Raw genomic sequence first — 27910 nt, 5'->3', positions numbered from 1 at the left:
ACAAGCACTGGAAGGACAGTCTAGCTGTGGGCTCACTAATATAAAAAGGCTTCTAGTCAAGTATGCAAGTACAGGTTTCCACAATCCCTGCAACTGCTACTGCCCTGTCCAGCAGTCTACTACTACTGACATAAATAACAAGTTGTTCTGCAATAAGCAAAGCTAATAAAGTCTTGTTTCCTATCCTGATTTTCTGTTCCGCATCCCCTGCCTCCCCTCCTCCTCAGCACTCCCAGTTCACTCTCATATCCCCACCATGTCCCACCTCTGCAGATACTTTTCACTGCCTCAGCTCCCTCCCCTGCAGCTGCTCCAGAACTCCAGCTGTATGTGCTGGCCATTTGAACTTCATGTCCCAGAATAGGCAAACATAGGTTTATAATTCCTACTCCTCGAAGAGGCATTGATGTAGCTCTTTCTCTTCTCCCTAGATATTGCATTTAATCAAATTTTAGGGTGTTGGAGGTTTATATCTATACATCAAATTAAGCTGAAGATGACTAACATTAAAAATGACTGGGGGAGAGGAAACTGGCAGACAGCACAATCCCTTAAGCTTATTTTCCCTGCAAAAACAGACTAAAATTATTTTTCCATTCCAACCACGGTAGACAACTGTCTGTTTGTAAGGAAACTATCATCTGTTACCATAGGATCTGACTGAGAGCCCATTAAATTCAAAGAGCAACAATATCCTACACTACATTCATCATTCCACTACCCAGGAAACCAAGACCAGATCAAGGCAATTCTACCATTTGGTGCTCTGTAGGTTGGCAGTTTATTATAGTATCAAACCAGGGTTTGTACCTAGAAACACAGACCAAGTTTTGTGCATCTTTCCATGTAAAAGTGCGAGACAGCAAATACTGTGAGAAATCTTCATACAGAGAACAAAAAAAGGCATGAGATAATAGTCCATACTAGAATTTACCAGCAAGTTATTTTTCAAGCTTATTTAGAGAGATCTAATCTGCAAACTGATCATGTTGCTATAGTTACAGCCAGGCTTAGCTTTAGCCTTTAAATAACAATAGCACACAATTATTGCAGTGTGCACACATTGGCACTGTTAATCAAGGGGCTTGTAGGGAATGATCCAAACAACAACGGGACGACAATGTGTTTAAACCTGGGGCAGCTGAAACAAAAACATCCTTTTGCAATACTCCCATATGAGAGCAGTTATTCACATCCTCCTCTTCAGGGTATTAAGCATCCTGATTACTACACGATACTAAGAATTCTGAAAGATAATTAACTGTCCCAGATTAATCAAAGAATGAGGTATATGCATTTAGAGCAATGACCTTATCCATCTGAGCAGTCCTGTTGAATGAAGTCAGTCAAATATCACACAGGAACAAAGGAGTCTCTGTAGCAGAAATGAGATCAGCTCCCATACTTAATATGCAAACTATTCTCCAAGGCAATTACCTGAATATTATGCAATCCATACATCTCTTTCGGAAGTAAGGAGTAATTTTAAACATTCCAGTATTTCAGGTCAAACAAATGCTAAGAGTCTTCCACAAAAATAGTATTTTTATAATTAAAATATTTTTGATTATTTAAAAAGTCCTCAGTGTTCTAAGGCAGTAAAAACATAAATCTATTAATTATGACTTAAAAAATAAAAATATTTAATTGTTTTGTAATTTCCTTCTGTTTTCTTAATTGTTCAGCTTAAAAGGGAGAAAAGGGAAGAAAGACTAACAAAACAAAATTAACATGACATAGAATTGTAGCAGGATTTTTCATAAATTCAAAAAGGTAATATTTGGAGTTTTTTCTCCTATTAGATTCTGGCCAGAGCATTGCTTGTGATAGTTACAATGCCACTGTACAGTGTGGATCAGGAGAAGTTATTCAAGTTGAAGAGAGCTTCTATGGGCGGAAGACCCCTCACTACTGTGTGCCAGAGACTCCTCTCCAGTTTGAAACAGATGAAGGCTGCAGCTGGATCAGTGTCAAGGATGAAGTGGCAGGTGGTGTCTTACACTATTGCTTGTCAGAAACAGTGTGTACCAAAATCCCTCGAATATTTTATGCTGTATTCCAGTAGGGTTAGCAAGTGGGAAAGTGGATTATTCCTAAAATGAAGGGAATCACAGAGAACTTCTGACAGGGAGGATGTTGCTACAGGAGGCTGGATGGAAAGGAGGAATTTTGTTAGAAGCAAAGATTCAGAAGAGGGGAGGAGAAAATGAAGGACAAGGGTGTGCCTGGTTCTCACAGTAGGAAGAAAATATGTGAGCACACTGCTATCTGTAACAAATTCAGTGGGATACACGAGGTTTGACAGAGATGGAAGGCAGCACATCCAGACAAACCTAACTCCAAACCAGGGGGGGTGAAAAGGCTGATGCCCATGGGGATACAAGGGCAGGAGGAACCTGCTGCTGTCTGCCACATGTCAGGCACCCACCCTGCTGGAGCCAAGGGCTTGGAGGCTAAACAGTGACTGTCCCCAGGATGATTCTTAGGGCTTCCAGCCAAAATGAAACAAAATACATAAGTGTTTTTCTGGTACCTTTTCAAATTCAGCTTTGTTCCAATAAAATGAATTGGTGCTAAGAAATGCCACACGATAAGTAACACACTAAAGTCAAAGTGATGTGAGAATTTGTCTAGAAATCAGAGACATGATACTGGTCCTCCTGCCCTTTTTGTTTCTCAATTTCTGTCTTTCATCTGAGCTGTAGTGACAGTAAAGGCAAAAGCCACTTGCTGATCTGAAATTCTCCCTTTCCAGGCCAGTGTCACGGTCTGCAGGCCTGCCAGGTGGCAGCAGATGGCACTTTCTTTGGAGATCCTTGTCCAGCTTTGGGAAGCTATTTGTCTATTCAATACCACTGCAAGGAAGGTAAGACGGGGGGGGGGGGCCTGTCCCACACCAAACCCTGTGCTGTTCTTTGCTGTAACACTGTGACCAACGATATTTATCTTAAAATTTATCATTGTTCCATCCTCAGGGAAGAAATCAGAATAGTGGTGATCACTAAAAATAGGCACAAAAATGTAGATTCCCTGTCCTAACTGAGGGGTTTGGGTAGAATACAAAGCCCAGAAATTCAGACACATAAAACAAATTTAGATGAAATTATGTTCCAACAAGAATCTTGACCAGTAGATATGGAAAAGAATCAGCTCTCTGTCACACCACTAATGTACACGAATTAGCAGTAGTACCAACTGTAGTTTGGAGCAGGCTGGCTCTCAATGCCTGAAAATTAATTAAATTTTGCAAGAAAAGTAGACAAACATTGGCACTGAATTCTGTCATTCTGTTTTGCAGGTCTGCAGCTGGTTATGACAGACACATGTTTTGTCTTTGAAAATATCACGGTCACTTTGAACTGGCTGCTCTCACCATACTCTGGGAACCTTTCCTGTACCATTAGCACTGGGGATGGTTACACTATTGATCCTTACTACCCTCTAACGTAAGAAAAAGCCTTCATTTCTCTTCAGACAAACACTTTGCATTGCATTCATTTCAGACAAGTACTTTTCATTGCTTGCCCTGTATTGAATGTGCCAAGTCTCATAAATGAGATGTTAAAAATTAGATAGCTTAATAATAGAACATACATACAAAAGACTTGGATCTTGCAAAAATCTGTTCTGAAATCAATAAAAAATTTTACATTAAGCTGCCAACAACAATCTTTCTTCTACTATAACAAGTTTTTCCTATTTCCAAGAGTATTTATTCCAGATCTTAAGACTCAAAATTACTGAAAACATGTCAGCAATTGCCAAACTACAAGCAAATATTATTCCCTTAAGTTTAAAGAGTGTTTTTGATAACAATTAAAATATATCAAGGAAATTCTGTAATTTTTCTTCTGTTTTAATTGCATAAAAATCCTGTCTTTAATAGATCAAACATTTTTTTTGCTGAATTTAATAATCAGATTTTGTCTTAATGGTAGGAATGACATTTGAACGAATGAAATCTGGGGATGTGTTGTCAGGTAAGGTGAAGGATTTCCCAGGATGGTCTTCCACAACAGGCAGCTGTTCTCTTTCTATTCTAGACTGGTCAGCAACCTCACATACAGGTACTCCTCTGCTGGGGAGTTTACTGTTTTTGTGGAGTGCACCACCAGCGAGTGGCACGTGATGGCACAGAGGCAGGTGACTGTTCAAGATCAGGTGGATCAGCTCAGCATTTCTGGGTGCTACAGCCAGTATGAAACAGGGAACAGCTCCCACTGCCGTACCCTGTATGGAGAGGTGTTGTGGATCCAAGTTCAGCTCAGTGGAGGTGAGGATAATTTCTCTGCATGATTTAAAGAGAAGGGTAAATAATATTGCCATCCATGGGATAGAAGCGGGATTCTTATTATGCAAAATAATCCTTCTTTTTAGTGAATGCTTTCCCTCTAATTGCTGTATTCCTGCAATTTAATTCCCTCAGTTCCACTGAAGGAGTTTTTTCTCAGAGGTATTTCACCACCTAAAGCATAAACCATTTTTTCTTATTGCCAAAGCTGACAGCACAAGCATAACCTTGATCACAAAAATCCACATTATGCCAGTCAGAATATTTCTGTATTTGAAGGTAGAAATTCATGGGAATGCTCCTCTGATTAGAGTAAGAGGATTCCACTCTGAGCTGGACACATTTGCTGGTGTACATTTCTTTCTCTCTTCAAGCCCCTCAAAGCTCATGTGCTAAAAAAAACCAAAATTCAGTAGTGTATGTTTGAATTCTCTTCTGAGAATTCCCAGCAGAAAACACGTGATAGATTTTCATTAAGTCACCTTAAGTGACTTTATTAAAAATGATTGCATTGCTGCAGTGTTCCTGTGATTCCTGTATAAACACTGGAATGCTGCACAAAGCAGCTGGAATTTGTTGGCCTGTTGTACAAGCTGTGAGAAATTTTCATTTGTGTGTTTGCAGGCAATGGAGTAACCTACAGCATATTTGCAGATAACATGACACTGACTGAATCCAGTGCAGAGGAAGGTCTTGTCCCCCATAACCTGACACTCAACAGCGCTTCCCAAAAGCTGATAGGCCCAGGGATGCACTGGCTGGAAATCCGAGCATCCAGGAACACGACGGCATCAGAGATCTCCAGGAGTATTGCTGTTCATTTAATTGAACCAGTATCTGGGATTCAGGCTGCAGTAGCTTCCCACACTCTGCAGCTGGGGGAGGATTTGGAGGTGAATGTCTCTGTGTCCCATGGTGCCCCAGAGCAGCTGATGTTTGAGGTGATTGGATCCAACCAAACCCACTGTCACAGAGCAGACAGCCCTCGTGGGGAGCTGCAGACGTACAGCGTTCCTGCTCCGTCAGAAGGTACAGCACACTGACACCTCCTGTGCTTCCAGGACATCACAGATGAGTACAGGTCACATAGAGTCACAGCATCCTGCTGACAGTAATGTACAGCTGAATTTGGCATCTTTTCTGACTGCTCAAACTCAGTCAGCAGAGCAGGATGAAGAGCACAGTCCTATGTAAGTGAGCTAAAAAATGGAGCTGACAAATGTGTCTGCATATGCAGACTCAGAGCAAGGCTTCACCTGATTCTTGCTATGGAATTGACATAGTTGAAAGACATAGGGTTTATTTTTTCATGGCACCATCTGATTGAAGTACAAATGAGGATATTTTCTTGAATAGCAGAGTGTTTTCCTCCTGTTTGTTCATAATGTTTCAAGTTTAGGCTGCTCTGCATTTTGCTCCTTATAATCTGAGGAGTTCTCAGTAGTCAAAGACAAAGAAATGTGTAATTTTTCTACCTGTCTTTTTCCAGCACAACTTTTGTTGGAGTTAATTATGAATAAACATTTTAGTAATTTTATCCTTCCATTATTACACAGTCAAGGCCTTTAAAATGTGGAATTAGGCAGATTGTGCTTAAGAGTTAATTAAAAATGGCAGAAGATAAAGAAGTTACCACCTTTAATGAGCTATTCCAACCCCATGCCGAAGTGGAAACATTAGAAGCTAATTATGATTTCATTTCGTATTTTAAAATTATTCAATATTAAAGTTCTATTTGTTCTCCCTGTACCCATTTGAACATCCTTTCCCCATAGGCAGAAATATTCAAACAAGATAGCTACTGTCTCAAGATGCCTAAACTCATTTGTCCCCCAGTGTTTGCACACTTCTAGTTTCCTGTGTGATATCATAGTCAGCTGACAAAGAATAGCTTGACAAGGGCTAGGAAAGGGGCAGCTGAGTTATTAGGAAGTTGAGATAAAGGGGAAAAACATTCCAGGAAAAGCCTTTCAGCAGTGGACACCCATCAGAAACCCCCCTGAAAACTCTTAACAGAAAAGAAGGGAGTTTTCTTTACAAATTGTATATTATACCCCAAACATGTTGGGCTGAGCCCATGCTACTCTTAACTGGCCCTTTGCCTTCTCTAGGTATTTTCCAAGTGAAAGTGGTGGCCATGAATGCCTTCTCAAATGTGAGTCTGGATCTTGGATTCGTCACTGTGTTGGCAAACGGTTCCCATAAAAAAGGTAATGGCATTAATCTGACCTTGCTGGTTTTGACCATGTAAGTGTCTTTTTGCAATCAGAGCATTTCATGGAGTGTTTATGGTTTTTATGTAGTAATTGCTTTCCTTCCAGCAACAGCGCTGAAAACTTTTGTGGAGGCTTCTTCCTGATGGAGGCAGATTCCCTGACTTTGATGTAGTCATAAATTAGCATCACTCTGTATATGTAACACATTGCACATTTGCTGTTTGTCCTAGAAATAATGAGTGCAGTTTATGGCTCGGGACATAGCTTTGAAACCAGAAAATATTTGCATCACAGCAGTCTCATAAATTGTTGTCACTAATGGCTTCTAGATGGCTCATCCTTACATTTACAAGAGCAGATTATACCAGAAATAAAATAACCTTAGCACTAATTGTACTGAAAGTTTTTCAGAGCTTTCTATCAATTTTCCTTTGTACTCCATCACCTTCTGTGAATATATTTTGATTTATACCATTATGTTTGAAGAATTAAGATCATCTCCTTTGTAGTCTGTGATGAGCTGCTTGTTACCATTTTACCTATTTGACTGTGCAGTTTATCACAGCTCTGGAATCTGATTCTTACAGCCCCATCTTTCATACTGTCAGTAGTCAAATCCTGTGGATTTAAGTCATATTCACTGAGGGTATCTGAAAGCTTTACAGGTAGCACTAAAATATTCTGGTCTTCTTTGCATTAAACAGATTCTGCTGAGGAAGAAGGCATCTACAAAACAAATATCCAAAAGAAAAATGTAAGTATTATTTAAGGATCTTTCTTTAAAATTGCTTAGAAATTTTTCTTACCAGTGAAAGTACTGTATAAGACAGGGGAAAGAAGTATTTGTAGCATAGTAAATTATGGAGTAGATGTTCTGTTCCCCATATGGTTTAACACAAAATCTACAGCACAAGTCTTGGAGACAAATGTGTTTACTGGCATTCCATCTACAATTCATTAAAAAGATTAAAGAAAATTAACTTTTCACAACAATTCAGTTTTGGAAGTTTAAATTGATCTAAACAAGATGAATTTTTAATTCATCTACATGATGAATGCAAACCTCTCTCTGAAGAGTGATCCTTCAAGTAGAGTTTAATATATTTTATATGGTTCCCAAGTGTTTTCTATTTCTGTATTGGAGTGTTTAAATTATTTTGCAATGAAAAACTTTCCAATTTATGGCAAACTAAGAAGTTAATGATGCACCAGTTGCTAGCAGGTGTCCAAATTTAAATAATAAAAATGCCAGATAGAATATTTTATCATCTTAAAAATCTAGTTTTTAACTGTAACACTAGCAGACAGACATCTGCTGTGGGAGATATACAGCTTCACAAGAAGCCATCATGCTTTACAGATTGCCTGTAAGAATATATTGCATTATAGGAATATAAATCTAATCCAAACCCAAGTGTATCACAGTTCTGTACACAGAAAGACAAGCTCAGCCACCCCTTGTTCTCTTTGTTTTTAGCTGTAATGTATCCAATTCAGAAAAAAAAGGCATGCACCAGAAGACAAATGGCAGCTTGAGGGTTAGAAGTCTTTGTCCACATGTGAAGGTTTAATAGGAATTAATTTCCTAAGTACTTAGTTTTGAAAATGGGAGCTGCACTCCTAAACCAATTCTGTATTTGGGAAAATTTTACCACACAATTTTTCTGTGCTATCTACTTCTATTCCCATAGCTTCTACTTCTATACTATCTCTGATAAGGGGAAGATCATTTAAACTACAGATCTGCATCCAGTGATTTGGGGTCTAAACTTTCAGACCATTTTCATTATAAAGAAGCAACATATATGTGTGTTTATACATGTTTGTGTTCTAACTGATACATTTACTTCTTATTTAGGATCACAGAATATATATTAAACCGAGTCGCCATGTGGATCCTTTTACAACTGTTACACTTGGCTGGCCAGACAACAACAATAATTCCAGTTTTCTCTGGACCTGTGGTTTGTGCATTTCCCAAAGTTTTTTTACCAACTTGTACTTGATGAGTAACAAACTCACTGTTGTGTCAGACCCAGTGTTGAAAATCTGACTTAAGGATGCTTCATTTCCTGGTTTTTAAGTTTGCCACTCACTGTACATAAAGAATATCCTTCTACCCAACCCTAGTTTTAGCACCAAAGTAATTAAGGTATATAATATGGCATAGTACTTCAATTTGTCTTCTCCCAAAGGTTTCAGTTTCTCAGTTTTTGAAGATTTACCTGTCCTAAGTTTCACTCTCATAGCCAAGGACTTGTCCCAAGTGATTTACACAGTTAAGCATTTGCAAAGTACATGTGTCTCAATAAAACAGCAATAATTACCATTAAACATGATGCAAAAACATTTCTGACTGAAAAAAGGATTGGGATTCAAGCCATCTGTTTCTAACCCCATAATTATCCCTGACCTCATACATGACTCTGGAAAAGCCTGTACTCTGAATCCAGATTACCAACTCTTTAAACTGTGTTCAAGAAATTTGTCTATAAAGCTTTTTTAAACTTATGGCAGGAAAGTCCTTTATAACATGCTGTTCTAACCATAAAGGAAATGTTTCTGCAGGAGCTTGTTGGCCTGCCTGGAATGAATGTGTGAAGCAACAGATAATCCTAATCAACCAAAGCAAGGTGCAAATCCCACCTTCCTGCCTTCCTCCTCCGAAATCAGCAGTGACTGTCAGGATTATGGTCCAAAGCCATGGCAGTGAAGAGAGGCAGGACGAGCAATGTCTCTATGTGACTGCAAAACAAGAACTGCAACTGGAAATCAGGTTTGGTTTTAAACCCTGGTGTCCACAGATTAATATTATTACTGCACAAGCATAGTGCAAGTCCACGGTTTCCAATAATAATGATAATAAAGTGGTATTGTACTTTTAGAATCACAGAGTCATAGAATCAAAGAATCACAGAATGGTTTGGGCTGGAAGGGACCTTAAAGATCATCTTGTTCCAACCCTCAGTCATCAGCAGGGATACCACTAGATCAAGTTACTCAGAGCTCCATCCAGCCCAGCCTGAAAACTTCCAGGGATGGAGCATCCACAGCTTCTCTGGGCAACCCATGCCAGGATCTCAACACCCTCACAGTACAGAAAACTTACTGTTCTAAATCCATTTACACCTTACCATTATAAAAATTACTGACCAATAAGCCTTGCTGCATTTTTCAGTCAATGTTTCTGAACACAATCCCTTTATGAACTGAAATGCATTCTTCCAAGAATCAATTTAGGGTTTTTGACCACACTGCATCCTTCCATTGGACATTTCAATGTGTCAACCTCATTGAAACAACAGGAATAAATGCCATAAGGTAAGTATCAAATTTCTCCCAGACATCTCATACTATGTGTAACTCTCATCTTACTTCTTTACAGGTGTGAGGCAAACTGCAAGCCAGTGAATGTTAGTGATGAAGTTGTTTTGAGTGTCTCTGGACAGGAGGACTCCCATACAATATCTTATGACTGGTATTTAGATAACACATTCATAAACAAGGTGAGAGCACCAGATTTGTCAGAAATACTGCACACACAAAAATAAATATCCACAAGGCCGTATGGCCTCAGAGGGATATTTTGTCAAGTGGATACTTAGAAAATACTAGTGATGACCAAGAAAAGGGGGTGTCTGGGTTGGGAGGGGTTATAATGAAAGGCACCAAACTGCCACCCTGCTCCTTATAAATCACAACAGAAAGAACAGCAAAGAGCCTCTACTGCCATGTGTTCTTTTCTGTCTGATTTTCCAGTCTACAACCCTCCCTCCAGCCTGTGGCCTGATTGGTTTCCAGCAGAACTCTTTGAATTTGCTTCAAAGCAACACATCTGTATTGAGAATTCCCAGCTCCTTCTTGCAGACACAGGGAGAAGCTTTTCAGATTAAAGTAAGAGGTAGGGGCTAACAGGATTTTTAGCATTTTACAGACTCCTTTAAGGCAGTTTCTGCTGACATGACATCATGTTGATGTCACACGTGCATAGCCTCGCTGATAAATATGAAGGTAAATTAATCCACAAATTGAAAGGTGTTACTTTATATGTGAGTTCTTTAAAGTAATGATAAGTTTGTTCTTGGGTGTTGCACAGCAAGAGAAATTCAGTTACCTTACTCCAAGCTGTTAATAATTTTGTTAAGGCTCACCTGAAACGAAGTTACGCTAAATGCTTGATCAAATAATAGAGCTTTGCTTTATAACGCAAACATTAACATATTTGAGATAGTTCTTTTGCTCTTATGGTCTATTCAGTAGCAGGATTTCACTCCTCATTAGGCCCAGGTGGCGGAGCAGACAGCCGCGCGATGCAGAGCGCTGGGGCACGGCCCTGGCTGATGCTCCGCTCTCTGCTGTGCCGGGCACGGCCCTGGCTGATGCTCCTCTCTCTGCTGTGCCGGGCACGGCCCTGGCTGATGCTCCGCTCTCTCCTGTGCCGGGCACGGCCCTGGCTGATGCTCCGCTCTCTCCTGTACCGGGCACGGCCCTGGCTGATGCTCCGCTCTCTCCTGTGCCGGGCACGGCCCTGGCTGATGCTCCGCTCTCTCCTGTGCCGGGCACGGCCCTGGCTGATGCTCCTCTCTCTCCTGTGCGGGGCACGGCCCTGGCTGATGCTCCTCTCTCTGCTGTGCCGGGCACGGCCCTGGCTGATGCTCCTCTCTCTGCTGTGCCGGGCACGGCCCTGGCTGATGCTCCGCTCTCTCCTGTACCGGGCACGGCCCTGGCTGATGCTCCTCTCTCTCCTGTGCCGGGCACGGCCCTGGCTGATGCTCCGCTCTCTCCTGTGCCGGGCACGGCCCTGGCTGATGCTCCGCTCTCTCCTGTGCCAGGCATGACCCAGCGAGGCTACGGCGAGGGCTCGTTCCTGGTGAGCACCGTGCCCCCGCCCGACCGCCCCGCCTGTGCCGTGAGCCCCGGGCACGGCTCCGCGCTCACCGCCTTCAGAGTCTCCTGCAGCGCCCCCGGCTCGGAGCGCTCGGGCCGCTCCAGTCCTAGCAGGCAGCTCACATATTGCTTCTATGAGACACCCAGTAAGTCCCCAGGAGAAGTGCTCGGCTTCTCCTAACAAGAGCAAAGGCACAACCTGCCCTGCTCTGCAGGGAGACTGCTCATGACGGACCATGCCCCGAGTCCCCTGTTCTCAGAGAGCAGGAGGTGTCTCTGTGGTGTCTGACCCCTTCTTTCCCATTTCAGATTCTCTCCTGGATTGTAGCCCGGATCCTGAACTCTTCCCAGTTTATCTTCCACTTGGAGAAGAGGAAAATAATTTTATTTTACATGTGACAATCATTGTTAGCAACAACTTTGGTGACAGAGTTCAAACAAATGCTTCAGTGAAGGTACATTATAGAATTAAAGTTTCAAGAACTCTCAAGTTGATAACTAACCCACAATTGACTTTTGGAGCTTCTTCCTGTTTTAGATATATAACTTCCTTCTGAATGTGCCATAATCACCATTGTTCTATCTAACAGAGACTCTGTGTGCTCAAGGTCAAAGGACCTTCCACTGCCCTTTTTTCTAGAACAGAAGTCTACAAGAATTGTTTGGACATTGATTGAGCAGCATAAGCCTATTTACTGAGTATGGAATTACACTGTGTAGGCCCCAAAAGACTCCTGCTTCTTCCCCAGTGCCACAGCAAGGAGACCCTTATCAGGCCCTTAAAAATAAAACATCAAAAATGGAGAATATCAAAGTTTTATGTCTCACTCTATCTAGGCTGTCATTAAATGATCATGGAAGCTGCTCAAAGAAAATTTTAACAGCCTTGGCAATGTTGAGATCATATCTGATTCCTTCATCAGGTTGGACCTGCAGATACGATGGATGGGAACCTGACCCTGCAGGCTGTGATATCTGAGAAGGCAAACACCATCCTAAAAGATGGGAACAACAGCATGAGTCTTTTCCAGCTGTACAAGTCAGTAACATCTGTCCTTAATCAGCAGATCCAGGAGGAAAGTTTTAACATGTCTTTACAGACAAATACACGAAAAGAGGTCAGCAAAGCTCTTGCTTTCTGCTAGTACAATGTCATATAATGGAACTCCTCATATTCTTTTACAGCTCCTAAGTAATAAAAATCTCACATATCACCACTTGAAATCAATGAAGGTTTCAAGTTTCTAGCATCTGTCTCAGTGTTTGGCACTGGTTTCAGCTAGTTTACATTACTTGTCTACATAAATTATTTGTTTTATCACTCATCAGGAAAACAGTTAACTCTCAATTGTTATTTCATTAATTTAAACTAGTTAATCTAAACCTGATTTTCCAAAGCAATTTAAAAACCATTAACATGGCAGCTCCAGTGGGATAAGTATCCTAATTTCCCCCAAAAGCACTAGATGGCAGGTAATTTTCTTTTGTCCATTTTAGTCACCAGTTGATGTTTCAGTCATAAACTGATATTTGTACAGTGCTTTGAGTGCCTCAGATGAAGAGATCTAGAGAATGTATCCTTCAATTAAGATTCATTATTTGAATAACATCAATCACACATGGCTCTGCTTTCTCTGGAAGTGGCATTTACACAGTAATTCACATACATTAGTACAAATTCTCACAAGTAACTCTCCTTGCTCTTAATGGATGTTAAGTGTATGAATTCTCTCTGCTGGGAGGTAACATAAAACTCATGATTATATAATTACTAGGGCAAGTGGCATCTTGTCAGTAGAGCTAATATCAGCTCAAATGATTCTTGTTGTGGAGCCTTACTCTACTGCATAACTTACAGCAAAGCCTGGCTGTCAATACACAGCACTACTTTCACAGTCCTAATTAGCATCTTGTTCCTTTGCCTAATTATCCCTTTTCATCCCAAGCTCCGAGGGCTGATGCTGACAACTCTCTCTGTTGTTAACATAACATCAATGCAGACTGCTCTGAAGATGTCAGAGGTATTGAAAGAAATCACTTACAGGAGTGAAGAGCTGTCTGTCTCAGCACAGGTAAGAAGCAATCCATCCTATATCTCCTCACACTAATAGTAGAGACTCTAATTATCCCACTGACCTTGGAAGAGTTTCAGTGCCTTATAATTATCTGTTCTTACCCATTTTTCCAACTGTACCAGCATGTGTATCTTAACCAGCAGCATTTTGACTTTTTTGATATTGTCTCAGCAATCTCTACAATCCAGGCTATGACCATTACATTTATCATACTTTTTTGAGATAGAATCCTTAACTTTTAGTCAGAAACATGCCAGGGTGCATGTTTTCTCTTGTAAAGCAATTTTAGAGCCCTGAAGAACTGTCCCAAGAGGGTTTTTCTAGAATTGCCCACATTCATTCATCCCTGATCCTGGCACTGCATAAAATGCACATAAGCAATGGTCAAGGAACATGTCAGCACCCAGAGGAAGTGGGCACAAATGTGCAGGTTGGTCTCACAAAAGTATCTCTTGAATCTTGTCTAGCAACAAGATGTTGTTAGTAGATGGTGCTATTTATGCTTATGGGGTGAGCCTATGGCAGGATAGAACAAACTGTCACTGGGGGAAGTTTCCCAAATAAAAACAGCTGTCCTGATTTCTGATGTATTATAGAGCTGGAGCCAGACAATGGCTTGGGAGCATTTCAGCAGGATGTGGTTAACTTTGGCAAGACAAGAACACAGCTCAGGTCCAGCCCTCACCCTACAGAAAGGCTGAGCAGCATTCACAGGCTGTGGGGACGGATGTGTCCAAGTCTGCAGTGAATTTGCTTGGTTCCTTCACTGTCCTGGGCTAAAATCTGGCCAGTGCTTTCCCAGTCACAAAGCTGCATCCAGGCACAAAATAAAAACTGTAAAACTCATTCTCCTTTGGCACTTAGCACTTTGGCACTAAGATCGAAACATATAACCTAATTTACTACTTTACTGTAAATCTAAAAGCTATCCTTGCCCAGAGTTTGACAGACAAGCTTCCTTCAGATGTTATTTATCTTTTTATGGGTTACATCTGTAGAAGCATTTTCATGCCTGTATTCCATTTTGGTGAACAAATAGTATGTCATCTTTATTAGCATTTGAACTATTTCCCTAGCACAGATAATTATAGTAAAAACGGCATTATCCACTAATAGTCCCAAGAGATTACTGACGTTGCAATATTCAGTAAATGACACAAGTGTCACTTTTGTCATTTGCAGTGCCAGCACATATAAACTGCTCCCTGTGTTTCTCATGCAGGTGGAAGCCAGCAGCACTCTGAAACATGTCAGTGCCTCCTTGCTTGCTGTGAACACAGAGCACAGCAGAGATGGTCAGGAGTTAAAGGAAGCAGCCAGCTATCTGTTTAATGCAGTGAGCAATGTTCTTAAAGCTTCTGTAGAAATCAGAGCTGGGAACGCTTCAGTGCCAGAGGCAGAACAGGTAATTTAGATTTGGTCCAGTTTGTACCGTTCCATGTGTGAATATTTGCTCTGGGAGGTTTTTAAAAATCTCTGGTGCCTCTTGTATTTTTAAACTGGCACCAGGACGAATTCATTGTGACAACATGATGGATTTGAATATAAGAGGAAATTTCTCCCCAGTTAGATATGTTAGATTGAATAATGAAAATGATAGAGACTGCTTAAGATTTGTTACATTGAAAGCTGAACAGGACACAAAACACAGCATCAGCTCTGACCTCTAATCAATGACAAGAACATTGTGATTTTTTTCAGATTTGCTTCTGTCCCCTCCTTTTTCCCCATAATTCAAGGAAGCCACAGGTATTAAATATTCATGACTGCCATCACTACTTCACAGCTTGAACCAGCTCTGGTTGCTGCTTACACTTTCGCAGAAAGCTCTGATTATCTGTTCAGAAAGATGTAACATTCATTTTGTCCTACCCTTTCCTATCTGTATGTGAATTGTCACAGCTAACTCTGTGAGTTTCCTGGGCTGAACCTATTTTAATTTTGTCACTGCAAGGGAGTAAGGATGAAATATGAACTGGATGAGTTCCCCAACAATAACCCACTAATAATACACAATTGATATGTAATTAGGTCTTGCTTTTCCAAGTAACAAAACACTAACATGTGCAGCTAAGGGCATTAATACACAAAAGTACATCAATATATTGATTGATGTAATGTTTATAATTGCAATGTGTAGAAGTTACAAACACTACAATATAAAAGTAAAATCTGTAAGGCATTTATTTGCCATTTACAATGTTTCAATGAGAATTACAAAAACTGAATTGTAATAGAGTAACTTTCTCTAAGATTAGGAATCTCATCACCAAGTTCGTCAGTTTAGTAAGACACCAAAATTAAATGGTAGCAATGACAAATAAGGTGAAGCTTCATGATCCTGAGTACCTTTGTTGTAAGTTTCCTCTGCCAATCCTTTTCCAGAGTTCAGTGTCACACCAGCTCCTAAGCACAGTTGAAAATCTCCAGAGTGCCCTTTTGTTTGGGAAGGCACCGGGTGATGAGCCAACAGTCCTCACCTCTCCCTCTGCCACAATGTACATGCACAGGTAACAGCTACAGTGTCCCCCACTGAAGCTTCTGAGAGCCACAAATGTTAATTCCATTGTGCTTAAACAGAATGTTCAGAATTAACTAAATATTGTAGCATAATGACAATTTCAATAGTGCAACAAGGCTGTTATTAGTGACTGATAGTAAGAGAAGCTTGGACTCCAGGAACATCACCCCAGAAATTCACATGCTGTGTGTTCTTTAACCAGCAGAGAATTTACTACGATTTCCTGAATGAGGCAGTAGTCACTTTGAAATTATGTAGAAAACTCATGTCATGCAAGCTAAGGGTTTCTTTCCTTTTCTAAGTTCCCTATAATGACATGTTATATGGAACTGTAATCAGCTTGGCAGAAGCAAATATAATCCTGAGGAGCCTGACGAGCATTCTCCATTCCCTATAATCATCCCTGAATTGTTCCCTGAGAGCCTGTTTTTCATCCACATCAAACTGTGCATTCAAATCAAGACCATGTTCACACAAAAACCAACTTTCAGATAAGTACACCTTGGTAAAACTTCCTCTCCAGATATGCCAATTCCACCCCTTTTTTTGATGATTCTATGGTAATGTTACATGGAGTACTGCATCAGGGAGAGATTAATTTATGAAGTATTTACTGGAATACGTAGAAATAGTTTTGCAACTGAGTTGTACTCATGAGGAGGGAAAGATTTCTCTCTAGATATGAAGTCCATGCTATCAATGTTTGGGTTTTTTCTGGTGACTTTTTTCCTTTATTTTTTTTTTTCTCTTTTATTCTGCTTTGCTTATTATGCCCAACCCTAACTGGACAGATTACGAGCAGAAAACATGGATGGTACATCCATTAACATCTCCAATTCCAGCTCTGCCAGTTTTACTCTCCCGCCTGCTTCCTCTCTCAGTGTTCCAGGAGTTGATGGTGAAACAGTGGATATAAGGGCAAGTAAACAGCTTTTATCCAACTCTATCTGATATCCAGCTTACATTCCTGATATAATGGTTTTAGAATCATTTATCCTTTCATCATAAACACAGGAGCCCATGTCATTCCTCTTGTCATGCCAGTAAAATAATTTGAAATTATTGGTCAAAGAAGCCTTCTTTTATCTTAATTGCATGAGTTTGGTTCAGCAAGTTAAGGACAACTGAATTCTTAAATTCCCCATCCCATCAGCCCCTTCCATACACTTTGATTCACACATACATGGCAGGAGCAGGCAATGGAATGAATCAATACCTACAAATCTATTTGCTGTTTGTTTACATCTTATGCTCTGAGGGGGATGCAACACCTCAGAGTCCATATCACATTCAAACAAATCTACAGCAGCCTTCTTTCATTCCAGCGAGAAACACCTGAGTGTGGGGCACTCAGATCCTGCAAGAGACAAATCGGCTGATGGTAGCACATCCCCCATCTGAGTTAGGATGTGGTGTTTTTTCCCTCAGAACAATAGATTGCATATAACTGCCATATTTTCATAATAAATTTTCTGAAGATCTCTCTGGTTGATTTGACCCTCTCAAGAGACCCCTAAAATACCTGCAAACATTTTTTTCATTGCACCTCTTCCAACTCTGACAAAAAGGTGTCAGTGTATGGAAACAATAACGATTGTTGTACACATTTCAGAATGAAAATCACTTTCAAGGTTTATAGACTCACCTTAGAGATAAGGTAGAATTTTATTTAAATCTGGATGCAGACTTCTTGGAAGTCTACTTCTATTTGGGTCTGAGCTCAAGCTTTCACTGTTCAGCAATTCAGAGTGTGAATAAAATGAAATACTGACAATAGCTCAGTTGTCTAATTGTTAATTCTTCTAACAGATGGTGAGCTTTGCCATGAATCCCTTTTTCTCCAGTGACAGCAGTTCTGACATCAGTGGGACAGTGGGAGGTCTAAGTCTAACTGGTCTGGATGGTTTGATCATACCAGTCAGCAACCTCAAAGAGAACATTGAGGTAAATCCACTATTTCCTAACTCTCACACTCTTTTCCCATTTTTTTTCCTTTCTCCATTAACAAAATAATTTGTGTTATCACTTGTGAGGTGGATGCAAATGCTGGTAGTGGTCATTACATTAGATAATGGGCTGATGCTGTCTGTAGTTGTGATGGAGGGATTTATGTGATGTGGTGAATGAAATAACAATAACATTTTATTCTTCCTTTAAATGAATGTAAGAATGCTAATGGTTGTGGAAATAGATTCCAGATTACACTCATCCCAAAGCACAATGTGAAGTCTGATTTCATCATCCAACCACTGTACTACTCTTTTGCTTCCTAGCCCATGTATAAACTGACATCGAAATCATTCATACATGCACTTCATGCAGCCAATGCCTCAGTCATAATCACAGTTCTCAGTTCAGAAATGCACTAAGGGTCATAGGTTTTGTGATGAGTCTACACAGATTTCAAATTAACTTTTCAGAGGTTAGTTGACATTATCAGGAAAACTACTTTGAAAGTGATGTTTTTGCTGGCCATGCTTTCCTGATGTTATGAAAAAGATAATCTAGCATGTGGCTGCATGCTAAGAAGAAAAATGCTTTTCTGTATTTAAACCTATGTCTTTCTGTTTAAAAACAGATCATGTTACCAAGGCTTTCAGCAACTCAGGAAGATAAGATTCTGTTGAATCTGGGCAATTATAGCACTTTTCAAGTCAATGTTACCTCAGAAAACACATCTGTAGTGATCCACCTGGAATCTGAACATGACATCCCACTAATATTTTACCTGGGGTATGGTTATCACCCAAATGAAACCAACTACGATATGAAAAATCATCTGTTTTATAAGAAAACTTCTGGAGGTAAGACAAGTGGTTAGTGACCCATGAAGTTGCAGAATGAGCCTTGACCATGAGTTCAGGTGTCTAGCTGGAAAGAAACCTGATGCTTCAAAGTTCCAATCTCTAGAATAAAGTGTTCATTAACAGGAGAAAAGATCTGGGATGAATTGATCAATGAGCTGCTAAGAATGATTTCACGTCTGTTTCTTTGGTTTATTTATTACATGCAATACAGCTGCATACTTTTGAATTAGGCTTTCTATACATGCATTGAAATGAAAATATTTATGTTCAAGGTGAGACAAACAGTTGGGTTCTCAGCCCAGAAGAACTAATTTTTGGAGAAGGAACCTACTATTTCATGGTTTTACAAGATACAGGAATGGATTCAAGAGTCTACAATGGGCTAACCATAAATGCCACTTGCTTTGCATCCCGCTGTGCATTTTGGGACGAGCACCAGGGAGGCTGGAGCAGCTATGGATGTCATGTAAGTAGAGCAAAACAAAACAATGTGTCTGTTACACACTTCAAAGCCAGCCCTCATAACCACTGTCATGTAGTAAGTGACACCATAAAACAAGATCATTCTAAGATGTTTTAGTTAACTTAAGAAGTTTAGTCATGTTGAACTAACCTTTAAACAACATTCCCATTTCTATTTTTTGAAATGAACTTCTATATAAGAATAAACTGAACCATTCTGACAAGACCACTGTCACTGGTTAGGTGTTAAAAATAATATTCCTTATTGGACCCTGAAAAATTTGATGCACAGCAGCTCTCTACACTAACTTACAAATCTCAGCACTGTCTTTTCATTTGCTTTGTAAGTTATCTAATACTTTGAAGCCAGATGTTTATCAGGAATCTTTTCTGGGTTTCAGGTAGGACCAAAAACAAATCCTAGCAGCACACAGTGCCTCTGCAACCATCTGACCTTCTTTGGGAGCTCCTTCTTTGTCATACCCAATGCCATAGATGTCAGCAAAACAACACAGCTGTTTGGTACATTTGTGGACAATCCTGTGGTGGTGACAACTGTAGGATGCATCTTTCTGATATATGTGCTTGTAGTTATTTGGGCTCGAAGGAAAGACATCCAGGATGATGCCAAAGTAAGTCTCCAGCTAATAAAGTCAGTGTATTCAGGCCAATTCCCACCATGCCTAGCCTGTTTTAATATGAAGTCTTTAACCAATCCTACTCCTTTCCCTGAACCTCTCTGTTCACTGGCAAGTAAAAATTGTTCACCAGATCACAAATTCCTATTCACAGCTTTCAGGAATCTGTACTTAAAGGACAGCTAACATGTTGCTCGTGTTGTGTGGCTCTGCAGGTGAAAATCACAGTCCTGGAAGACAATGACCCCTTTGCTCAATATCGTTACCTTGTGACAGTTTTCACAGGACACCGCCGTGGCGCAGCCACAACCTCCAAGGTATCAGTGGCACTGTGTGAGAGGAGAGTTTATTTCCTTAGGGAGCTGGATGAATAATGGAGCACCTGAGGCTATTAAACAGGACAGTTCAAATGCACTGTCTGAGCCAGAAAGCCCTTAGGTTTGATGAAAGGAGAAATAATCACACATAGGATCGAGATGTGCAAATCTTCATTTTGCCTTTTTATTTTCCAGGTGACCCTCACCCTCTATGGACTGGATGGAGAAAGTGAGCCCCATCATCTAAATGATCCTGATACACCAGTCTTTGAACGTGGAGGAGTGGATGTTTTCCTCCTCTGTACCTTCTTCCCTCTTGGGGAACTGCAGAGTATTAGATTGTGGCATGATAATTCAGGTGACAGTCCATCCTGGTAAGTGACGGTCTGGAGATGCTGGGAAGTAAAAATCCACAAATAATTTTTTATAATGACAACAGCTTTACTTTTCTAGCACTTGAAAATTATCCTTTCTGCAGTTCTAGAAAGAAAAGAATGTGTTAGATTCTAGTTTTTGCAGCTGAATAGACCAAATCACAGTCTAAACTGCAGGACCAGGAGTGTTTTCTATATCCCATGTCCAGTATAGGATGGGATATGTCCTGTGCCTTACTGTTTAGTTACCCTAAGAAGCTGAAAGCCAGAGTTTGTCCTCCACAGTCTTGTTGAGGTCTGTGACTTGTGACTGTGCCCTGTGTGTTTCTTCAACAGGTATGTGAATCGAGTATTAGTCCATGATCTGGCATGGGATCAGAAATGGTACTTCCTCTGTAACTCCTGGTTAGCCATTGATATTGGAGAATGTGTCCTAGATAAAGTATTCCCAGTAGCAACTGAACAGGACATGAAGCAGTTCAGGTACCTCCTATTTCATGGATTTTTTTACTCTTGATAGCAGTCAGTCTGGAAAAACAAGCATGAAAAAAATAGACCGAAGCCCTAGAAAAAAATGAAAACAAGGAAGGTCTTTCCACTGTCCTTAAAGGGCTCTGAACAAGGGAGGGAGGGAGGAGGGTTACACAGATCTAATCATTACCATATTGAAAATATTGGTGCTAAAGAAGGATAGCCTGACAAACCTACAGAAACCCAAACATCTTCTCTTAGGTGAAATTCTCTGAACAATTTAAAGAGGAACTATTCACTTTCCCTCTATGCCGTGGCCAAAAGGAAAGGACATAAATAGCTATGACCATTCCATGCAAATTAAGCCATGATATTTGCTAATTTCACCTAGCTATTACTTTTGCTGATAGTGCCTAGAAGCATGAACAGATTGGGACCTTGAACTAGGGCTTTGTTCTTCCTTCTCCTTTCTACATATCCATTTGATTTCCCTCTTCTCCTTCCCAGCAATCTGTTTTTCATGAAGACCTCCAAGGGTTTCCAGGATGGGCACATCTGGTACTCGGTTTTCAGCCGCTCTCCACGAAGCTCCTTCACGCGAGCCCAGCGAGTGTCCTGTTGCTTCTCACTGCTCCTCTGCACCATGCTGACCAGCATCATGTTCTGGGGTGTGCCAAAGGATCCTGCTGAGCAGAAAATGGATTTGGGTAACAATCCTCACCATTGCTTGGGCAGGCAAATAGAAAGACAGCAGAATCTGGAAGCAAGAATTGAATAAATAGGTTTTTCCACAAGAGAGAGACTTGATGGTTTATTTTGCCTGGGGTTATTTTTCCTTCTCTGCTCTGTTTGACTTTGACAGGTAAGATTGAATTCACATGGCAGGAAGTGATGATTGGCTTTGAGAGCTCCCTCCTCATGTTCCCCATCAACCTGCTCATTGTGCAGATCTTCAGGAACATACGACCTCGGCCAGCCCAGCCGGGCAGAGAGAAGCCGGGAAAGAGTGGCCGAGTGTCCCCAAGCCTGCCTCCCACCCCAGGGGCCACCCAAGCTGCCTCTCTCACGCCAGAGGCCGTGACAAAGGCAAGTCCCAGTGAGTCCTGCACTGCCCTCTGCTGCCGCGCACTACCGGCTTCCCCAGCTCCACAAATTTCCCTGTTCCGATGCCCTTCAAGCCTGTCTGAAGAGAAAAGCCAATTATCACTGGTGCAAAGCATTCATTTACCCACCTAAATATAATCCTTCATTAAGGTCTGTCTTTGTACGTCCCAACCCCTGCACAGTTACTGTGTGTGACCAAATCACTGTGTTCAGGTGTTAAAGCAAACACTAAACAAGACAGTGAAGATGAAAGGTATCATGGACCACATCTTTCTCAGCTTAGGTCCTCAGGCAGGCATGCTGCCCTCTTGAACCCCAAAAGCTGCCTCGCTGAACTCACTGAAATCTGTCTGTCACATCCGGCACTGTAGGATGTGCTATTCTTATCCATTCTGGAGATTTTAGCAGTTGGTGCAGCTCCCAGCCAGTGGTTCTGTCAGATCACATCAGCTTAAGCCACTGCAGCCAGAGTCACTGCTGTGTTGCTGCTGTCTTTCCTAGGACATAAGAAGAATTGCCAACTCACTCTCTAAAGCCCTGAAGACTCCATCTCTCACCTCAGCACCAGACCTTGAAAAATCAATGAATATCAACACACTCCTGTCATTGGTTGAGGATATCATCTGTCAGCAGAACAGAGCTGGGCAAGGGTTTTATGATGAGAGCAGGAAGGATGGCCCCATAATTGTCACATTGGGTGCTATGGATATCCAAGGTAAATAACACATTGTGAAATGCCTGCTGAAACCCTTGCAATGAAGATGATAGCACTGGATGTGATGATCCAAGCTCTTCTTACATTCTGACCCAAAGGCAACTACAGAATCACAGAATAGCTGAGGATAGAAGGGATCTCTGGATCCCACCATGCTGCTCAGAGCAGGGTCAGCGGGAACAGGATTGCCCAAGATCAAATCAGTCAGATGCTGAATGTCCCCAAGGACGAAGACTTAACAATTTCTCTGAGCAACTTACTCTGGAGTCCAATACCTATGTTTTTCCTTATGTTCAGAAATTTCCCATGTTTTAAGATGTGCCCATTGCCTCTTGTTCTTTCACTGCACCACTGAGCACCCAACTAAATAAAGGCAACTGTGAAATTTCTGTTTCTTGTGCTGTAGAATCAAATGTTTGCTATCAGTCTGGCTCAGGTGCTGGATCAGTATCTACCAGCAAAAAAACTCACAATTATCAGTTGTTTCACAGTCTTTTTGAACTGTTCTTTTTTTTCTTCTTGGCCTTGTGCTGTTGTTCCTTTCAGTCTGACTCTAAATTAACAAGAATATATGAGTAAAAACAACCTCACTGATTTCATTAAGACAGCCATTTGGCTTTTCCAGGGAGTCTTCCAATCTACTAATTGCACAGGTACACCATGAACAAATTAAAAGTTGATCTGATCAGACCTGTCTATTAAGCTTTTAGGACTGCTGTTTAACTCAGTTGCCTTCTGGAAAAGGTTTCAGGCCATTCCAGCAGAAGAGCATTAAGCTCTAGTAATAAAGCTGCTTTTACATGTCCCTTCAAATGTTAGTCTTCATCACATTCATGACCTGTAGCTCCAGTTCTACCACCCTTTGTATTGAACAGTTTTTAAAAAGGATTTATTTTCTAAAGAAATAAATAAATAAATAAACAAACAAATCTTTATATTTATCTGCAGAAAAAACAAGAAGTCCAACTCCAGAGAACAGAACTTGTGACCAGCTGAAATACAGTGATTACCATCGCTGCTTGTACAAGCAACTCCAGCAGGTAGAGATGGAGCTGGAATTACTGGGGCCCCATAAATTTCAGATGCCTCAGAGTTACACACAAGCTGTTTGTCAGGTCCAGCACATGAAGAACCTCCTGGAGAACCAAATCTGCTCATCAACATCCATCACTGAGAGGTAAGCCAGTTCTCATTCTCAGTATAAGTAAATTCAGGTTATAAAATCAAAATTGGACAGGATGACAGAGCCCAAATAATTACTGCTTAACATGTGCTAGGTAACTACTATTACATCTGTAAAATTAGTCTTACTACTATACCACTGCAGGAGCTACAGACATATCCATGTACTGTGAACTGCAAAGGCAATAGCGACAGATCATTGCTGTTTGTAATTTTTGTTTCCAAAGTGGAAAGTTACAATACAATGCTATGTGATAGTGAAGGGCTAGGATAATCACCCAGCTCCAAAGTTACAGAAGTCTCTTAAAATGTATGGATAAAGAAAAAATAATAACCAGACAAAAACAGTTCAGTGAAATATGATAATTAAGTTGGAAGTATTGAGGAAAAATTGCACTAATTACATCACTTGAACATTATGGTGATCACAAGAGATGCATCCAGGAGCTTTAATGCACTCAAGCTTTGTCAATAATTCTACTGGAGATTCAGTTATGCATGAACTGAGGAGTAAATAGGCTCATCATATTTATTTTGATTTTAGCTGATCTCTGCACACTTCCTCATTTTTTCTCACCGTACTTTTTGGTATCCATATATCCTATATAACTGCTTTAATTAATATTTTGATTTTATATCATAAGATGTTGCCTATTCCCAGTGATCCTGATGACTGTGATTTTGGTGGTTTATTTTCTCTTCTGGTTGACTTCCAAGGTGGTCCCATACTCCAAACTTGCCCAGTGATGACAAGAAAAATTCTTCTCCCAGAGGGCTACCCTGGTGGTTTGTGTTCATTGCTTGGTTCCTTGTGGCAGCCACCAGCGGTGTGTCCGGGTTCTTTACCATGCTTTATGGACTCCATTATGGCAAGGAGAACTCCATCAAGTGGCTCATCTCCATGGTCATCTCCTTCTTGGAAAGTCTTTTCATCACACAGCCCTTAAAGGTGAGAGCCTCAGAAATACAACCATTGACCGAGATGAACTCACCTGCTGCCACTGCAGGAAGAAAATGTAACACGTTCTAAAGAGCTACAGGATTTAACATATAAAATGAGAAGTCTTTGCCCTCAAAACAAGAGCAGGCAGAGTTACTTTTTGCTGACATTAACTCCATTAATTTCACCCTCCTTGCTTTGTCAAGGTTTAATGAGGTTTCTGATCAGTGAGGATGTGTCACAAAATCAGTTTAGCTGGACAAACCCCAGCACTGTGCATTGTTTATGGGATTCAGCTGCATGGGTTCAACAAACCCAGAGTTCAACTGTTTTCCTGCAGTGCCTGGATCCAGAGGGATCCAGGTAAAAGCATAAGGCTTCTTTATATGATATGGGAATATGGTGATTCTATAGCTGATTCTTTCCAGGTGCTGGGATTTGCTGCTTTTTTTGCTCTGGTTCTGAAAAACGTGGAACATGAGGATGAAGAAAACACAGCTATTGATGGGTCTTTATCTGCACCAGGTAACTGCCTGCAAAGTTAAAAATTATTAAAGAAAGTGCAGAATTCTCTAAGCTTTTGGAGGGCTTTATGAATGAATATGTGACTAAGCTCAACTAGCTTGCAACAAAACCTGTAACTATTCCACAGCCTAGTGACAATGACTCCGTGCAAAACACACCCTTCATGTAGACTGGTAGCTCTCTATCCAACTAAAACCTCTCGTAAAGAAATTTCCCACATCCTTTAAGCCCTATATGGAGGTTCTCAGGTTACATACTTTTCCACAGCCACAATTATCTGTATTATTCCCCTAAACTGAACAGAGGCTTGTGCAGTCATAATCATATCTAAATAAAGCCTTCACTAGCAGACAGGAATCCTAGGGCACAGCAAAGTTATCTGATCCACAGCTTCGTCCCTGCTCACCCTCAGGCTATGAATACAGCACCTTCTGAGATGCTCAGCCTAGAGAAACACCTGGACCACATATGGTCCTAAACCAAATACACAGTTTTTGTGAGCTCCTTCCCTCCCCACTCTTTGCCTTACAACTGCTTTAAATCACATCCTCTGTATTCAGGGGGAAAGCATTAGATAGAACCGTTCCCTTAGAAAATCCAAACAAACAAAAAGCAGGACATGGATCATTAAATGACTAATTCCAGGGTTCACTGCTCTCCCTCACAGGTGATTCACACACTCTCTTTGGGGTCCGAAGGGACAGTAGAAGCAATATTTACCGGCCACCTCCTGCTGCTGATGTGGAGAAAATGAAAATCAGCTGCATGAAGGAGCAGAAAGCATTTGCCCTCATCAGAGAAATCCTCGGTATTATCCATATGTAAATGATCTTGTTTTATTCAGTAATACTCATCAGTAATTTTACATCAGCGAAAATATTGTTCTCTTGGGTGACAAAGTTTTGGCATATCTTCAGCTTTCTGTCAGACATTGTGATGTAGATACAGGCTGTTCCATGGCAGCTGGAGCTGCAGGGAGGTGGAAATATTAGCTGGAGATAAAAGTGTGGCTAAGGCTTCATTTTATGGTAAAGAAACACATCACAAACACAAGAGATTAAAGAAAAGTAGAAAGGATAAAAGGAGGAGGTTAGTACTTAATGAAGCTGAAATCAAAGAGAAGATGGAGGCATCTTTCTAAAAGCAGATAGTATCTATAGATAATGATTTATGTCCCTGTCTTATTTCCTCTAAAATCAATGGCAAAAAAAAAATTACCTCAACTTCACTTAGAACAAAGTTAGTCTACTCATTTTATTTGGAGCTGCCATGACTACTTCTCTTCAGCCTTCCAACTTATTTTCTTGACTGCTACTCATATTCCAAATGTGAAACGCTTAAACTGCTGCACATTAAAGCAGCTTGGGTGCATTCATTAGCACTGGCCACTCAGAGTCTACAAAGCACCTCCTTGGCCTAATGGCTGCTGGCAGCAGCAATCATTCATACAATCTATTTTGAACATTATTGGTAAGCAATAGCTCACATGTGCTGTCTCTCCCTGTTTTCTTTCCAGCCTATCTGGGATTTTTATGGATGCTGTTACTGGTTGCCTATGGGCAGAGAGATCCCAATTCCTACTATTTAAACAAGCATATTAAGGACAGCTTTACGGATGGATTCCACGATGTCTACAGTTACCAGGATTTTTTCACGTGGGCGAACACTACTTTACTCAAAAATCTTTATGGATCATATAAAGGTGCAGAGTCACATTGCTTCCCTTCTGTTTGCCAGATTCTGAAACATTATTTTTAATGCTTATCTCTAGCTTGCATATTTGAGTGGAGAAAGGGACTGTGAGTGTATGAGGCTAGCAAGGGATCTTTTAATATGAATACCAGTGGATAACAAAACCCCACAGCTTGACCCCAAGTTAAACATCCCCTGATATCTTCCTTATATTTAACATAACCCAAAAGTTATGCATTGCAATGCTAAACTTTTCACATTTTACATTACTTACTCCAGATATTCAGATATATCCTCAGTTTTACACTTCTTTCCATAATTAAAAAAACAAAACAACAAAACCAGAATGGCAGTCAGGTGGCACCATAATGCTTTTCCTCAGGAGAGTTGTTCATATCACAACTTGGGTCAATGTGAAGGCAAATTATGCAATATCAGCATGTTTCTAAATGCCATATCCAGTAAAATATGAGCCATTTTCCAGCTCACATTTAAGGGTGAGTATTGAGATATATTAGCAGAGCTGTTCTTTGGACATGACAGGCCACATGAACACTGCATAAAGCTACTCTTCTATGGGACTCGAGGTGAGTCTCTTTTCTCCCGCAGGCCCCACTTTCCTTCTGTATAAAATACAGATGGGGGTGACACAGAACTCTCTTATTGAGAATGTTATTTAAGACCCCAGTTAAA

The 27910-nt window shown here is 40.7% G+C and overlaps 2 protein-coding genes across 3 annotated transcripts in view; one reads left to right on the top strand and one right to left on the bottom strand.

The window, feature by feature from the left end:
- BCO1 (beta-carotene oxygenase 1) overlaps window positions 1-27910 on the bottom strand; it is a 61839-nt gene that overhangs the window by 26351 nt on the left and 7578 nt on the right. The gene's annotated exons all lie outside the window — the stretch shown is intronic.
- Window positions 1-27910, top strand: part of PKD1L3 (polycystin 1 like 3, transient receptor potential channel interacting) — a 39191-nt gene that overhangs the window by 5329 nt on the left and 5952 nt on the right. The window contains exons 3-35 of the mRNA XM_086848200.1: window positions 1803-1988; window positions 2756-2866; window positions 3299-3446; window positions 4053-4273; window positions 4916-5330; window positions 6236-6501; window positions 7212-7261; window positions 8366-8471; window positions 9076-9283; window positions 9893-10013; window positions 10267-10408; window positions 11340-11540; window positions 11704-11849; window positions 12318-12512; window positions 13341-13466; window positions 14692-14874; window positions 15855-15979; window positions 16782-16908; window positions 17800-17934; window positions 18569-18794; window positions 19070-19263; window positions 19661-19891; window positions 20113-20214; window positions 20410-20588; window positions 20925-21071; window positions 21567-21766; window positions 21922-22145; window positions 22665-22878; window positions 23827-24055; window positions 24778-25009; window positions 25429-25525; window positions 26193-26333; window positions 27042-27227. Coding sequence (XP_086704326.1) covers window positions 1803-1988; window positions 2756-2866; window positions 3299-3446; window positions 4053-4273; window positions 4916-5330; window positions 6236-6501; window positions 7212-7261; window positions 8366-8471; window positions 9076-9283; window positions 9893-10013; window positions 10267-10408; window positions 11340-11540; window positions 11704-11849; window positions 12318-12512; window positions 13341-13466; window positions 14692-14874; window positions 15855-15979; window positions 16782-16908; window positions 17800-17934; window positions 18569-18794; window positions 19070-19263; window positions 19661-19891; window positions 20113-20214; window positions 20410-20588; window positions 20925-21071; window positions 21567-21766; window positions 21922-22145; window positions 22665-22878; window positions 23827-24055; window positions 24778-25009; window positions 25429-25525; window positions 26193-26333; window positions 27042-27227 — 5814 coding nt within the window. The remainder of the gene's footprint in view (window positions 1-1802; window positions 1989-2755; window positions 2867-3298; window positions 3447-4052; window positions 4274-4915; window positions 5331-6235; window positions 6502-7211; window positions 7262-8365; window positions 8472-9075; window positions 9284-9892; window positions 10014-10266; window positions 10409-11339; window positions 11541-11703; window positions 11850-12317; window positions 12513-13340; window positions 13467-14691; window positions 14875-15854; window positions 15980-16781; window positions 16909-17799; window positions 17935-18568; window positions 18795-19069; window positions 19264-19660; window positions 19892-20112; window positions 20215-20409; window positions 20589-20924; window positions 21072-21566; window positions 21767-21921; window positions 22146-22664; window positions 22879-23826; window positions 24056-24777; window positions 25010-25428; window positions 25526-26192; window positions 26334-27041; window positions 27228-27910) is intronic.

Source organism: Cyanistes caeruleus, chromosome 12 (genome assembly GCF_971803275.1).
Source record: "Cyanistes caeruleus chromosome 12, bCyaCae1.hap1.1, whole genome shotgun sequence".
NCBI lineage: Eukaryota > Metazoa > Chordata > Aves > Passeriformes > Paridae > Cyanistes > Cyanistes caeruleus.
This window is presented reverse-complemented; position numbering and strand designations above follow the sequence as displayed.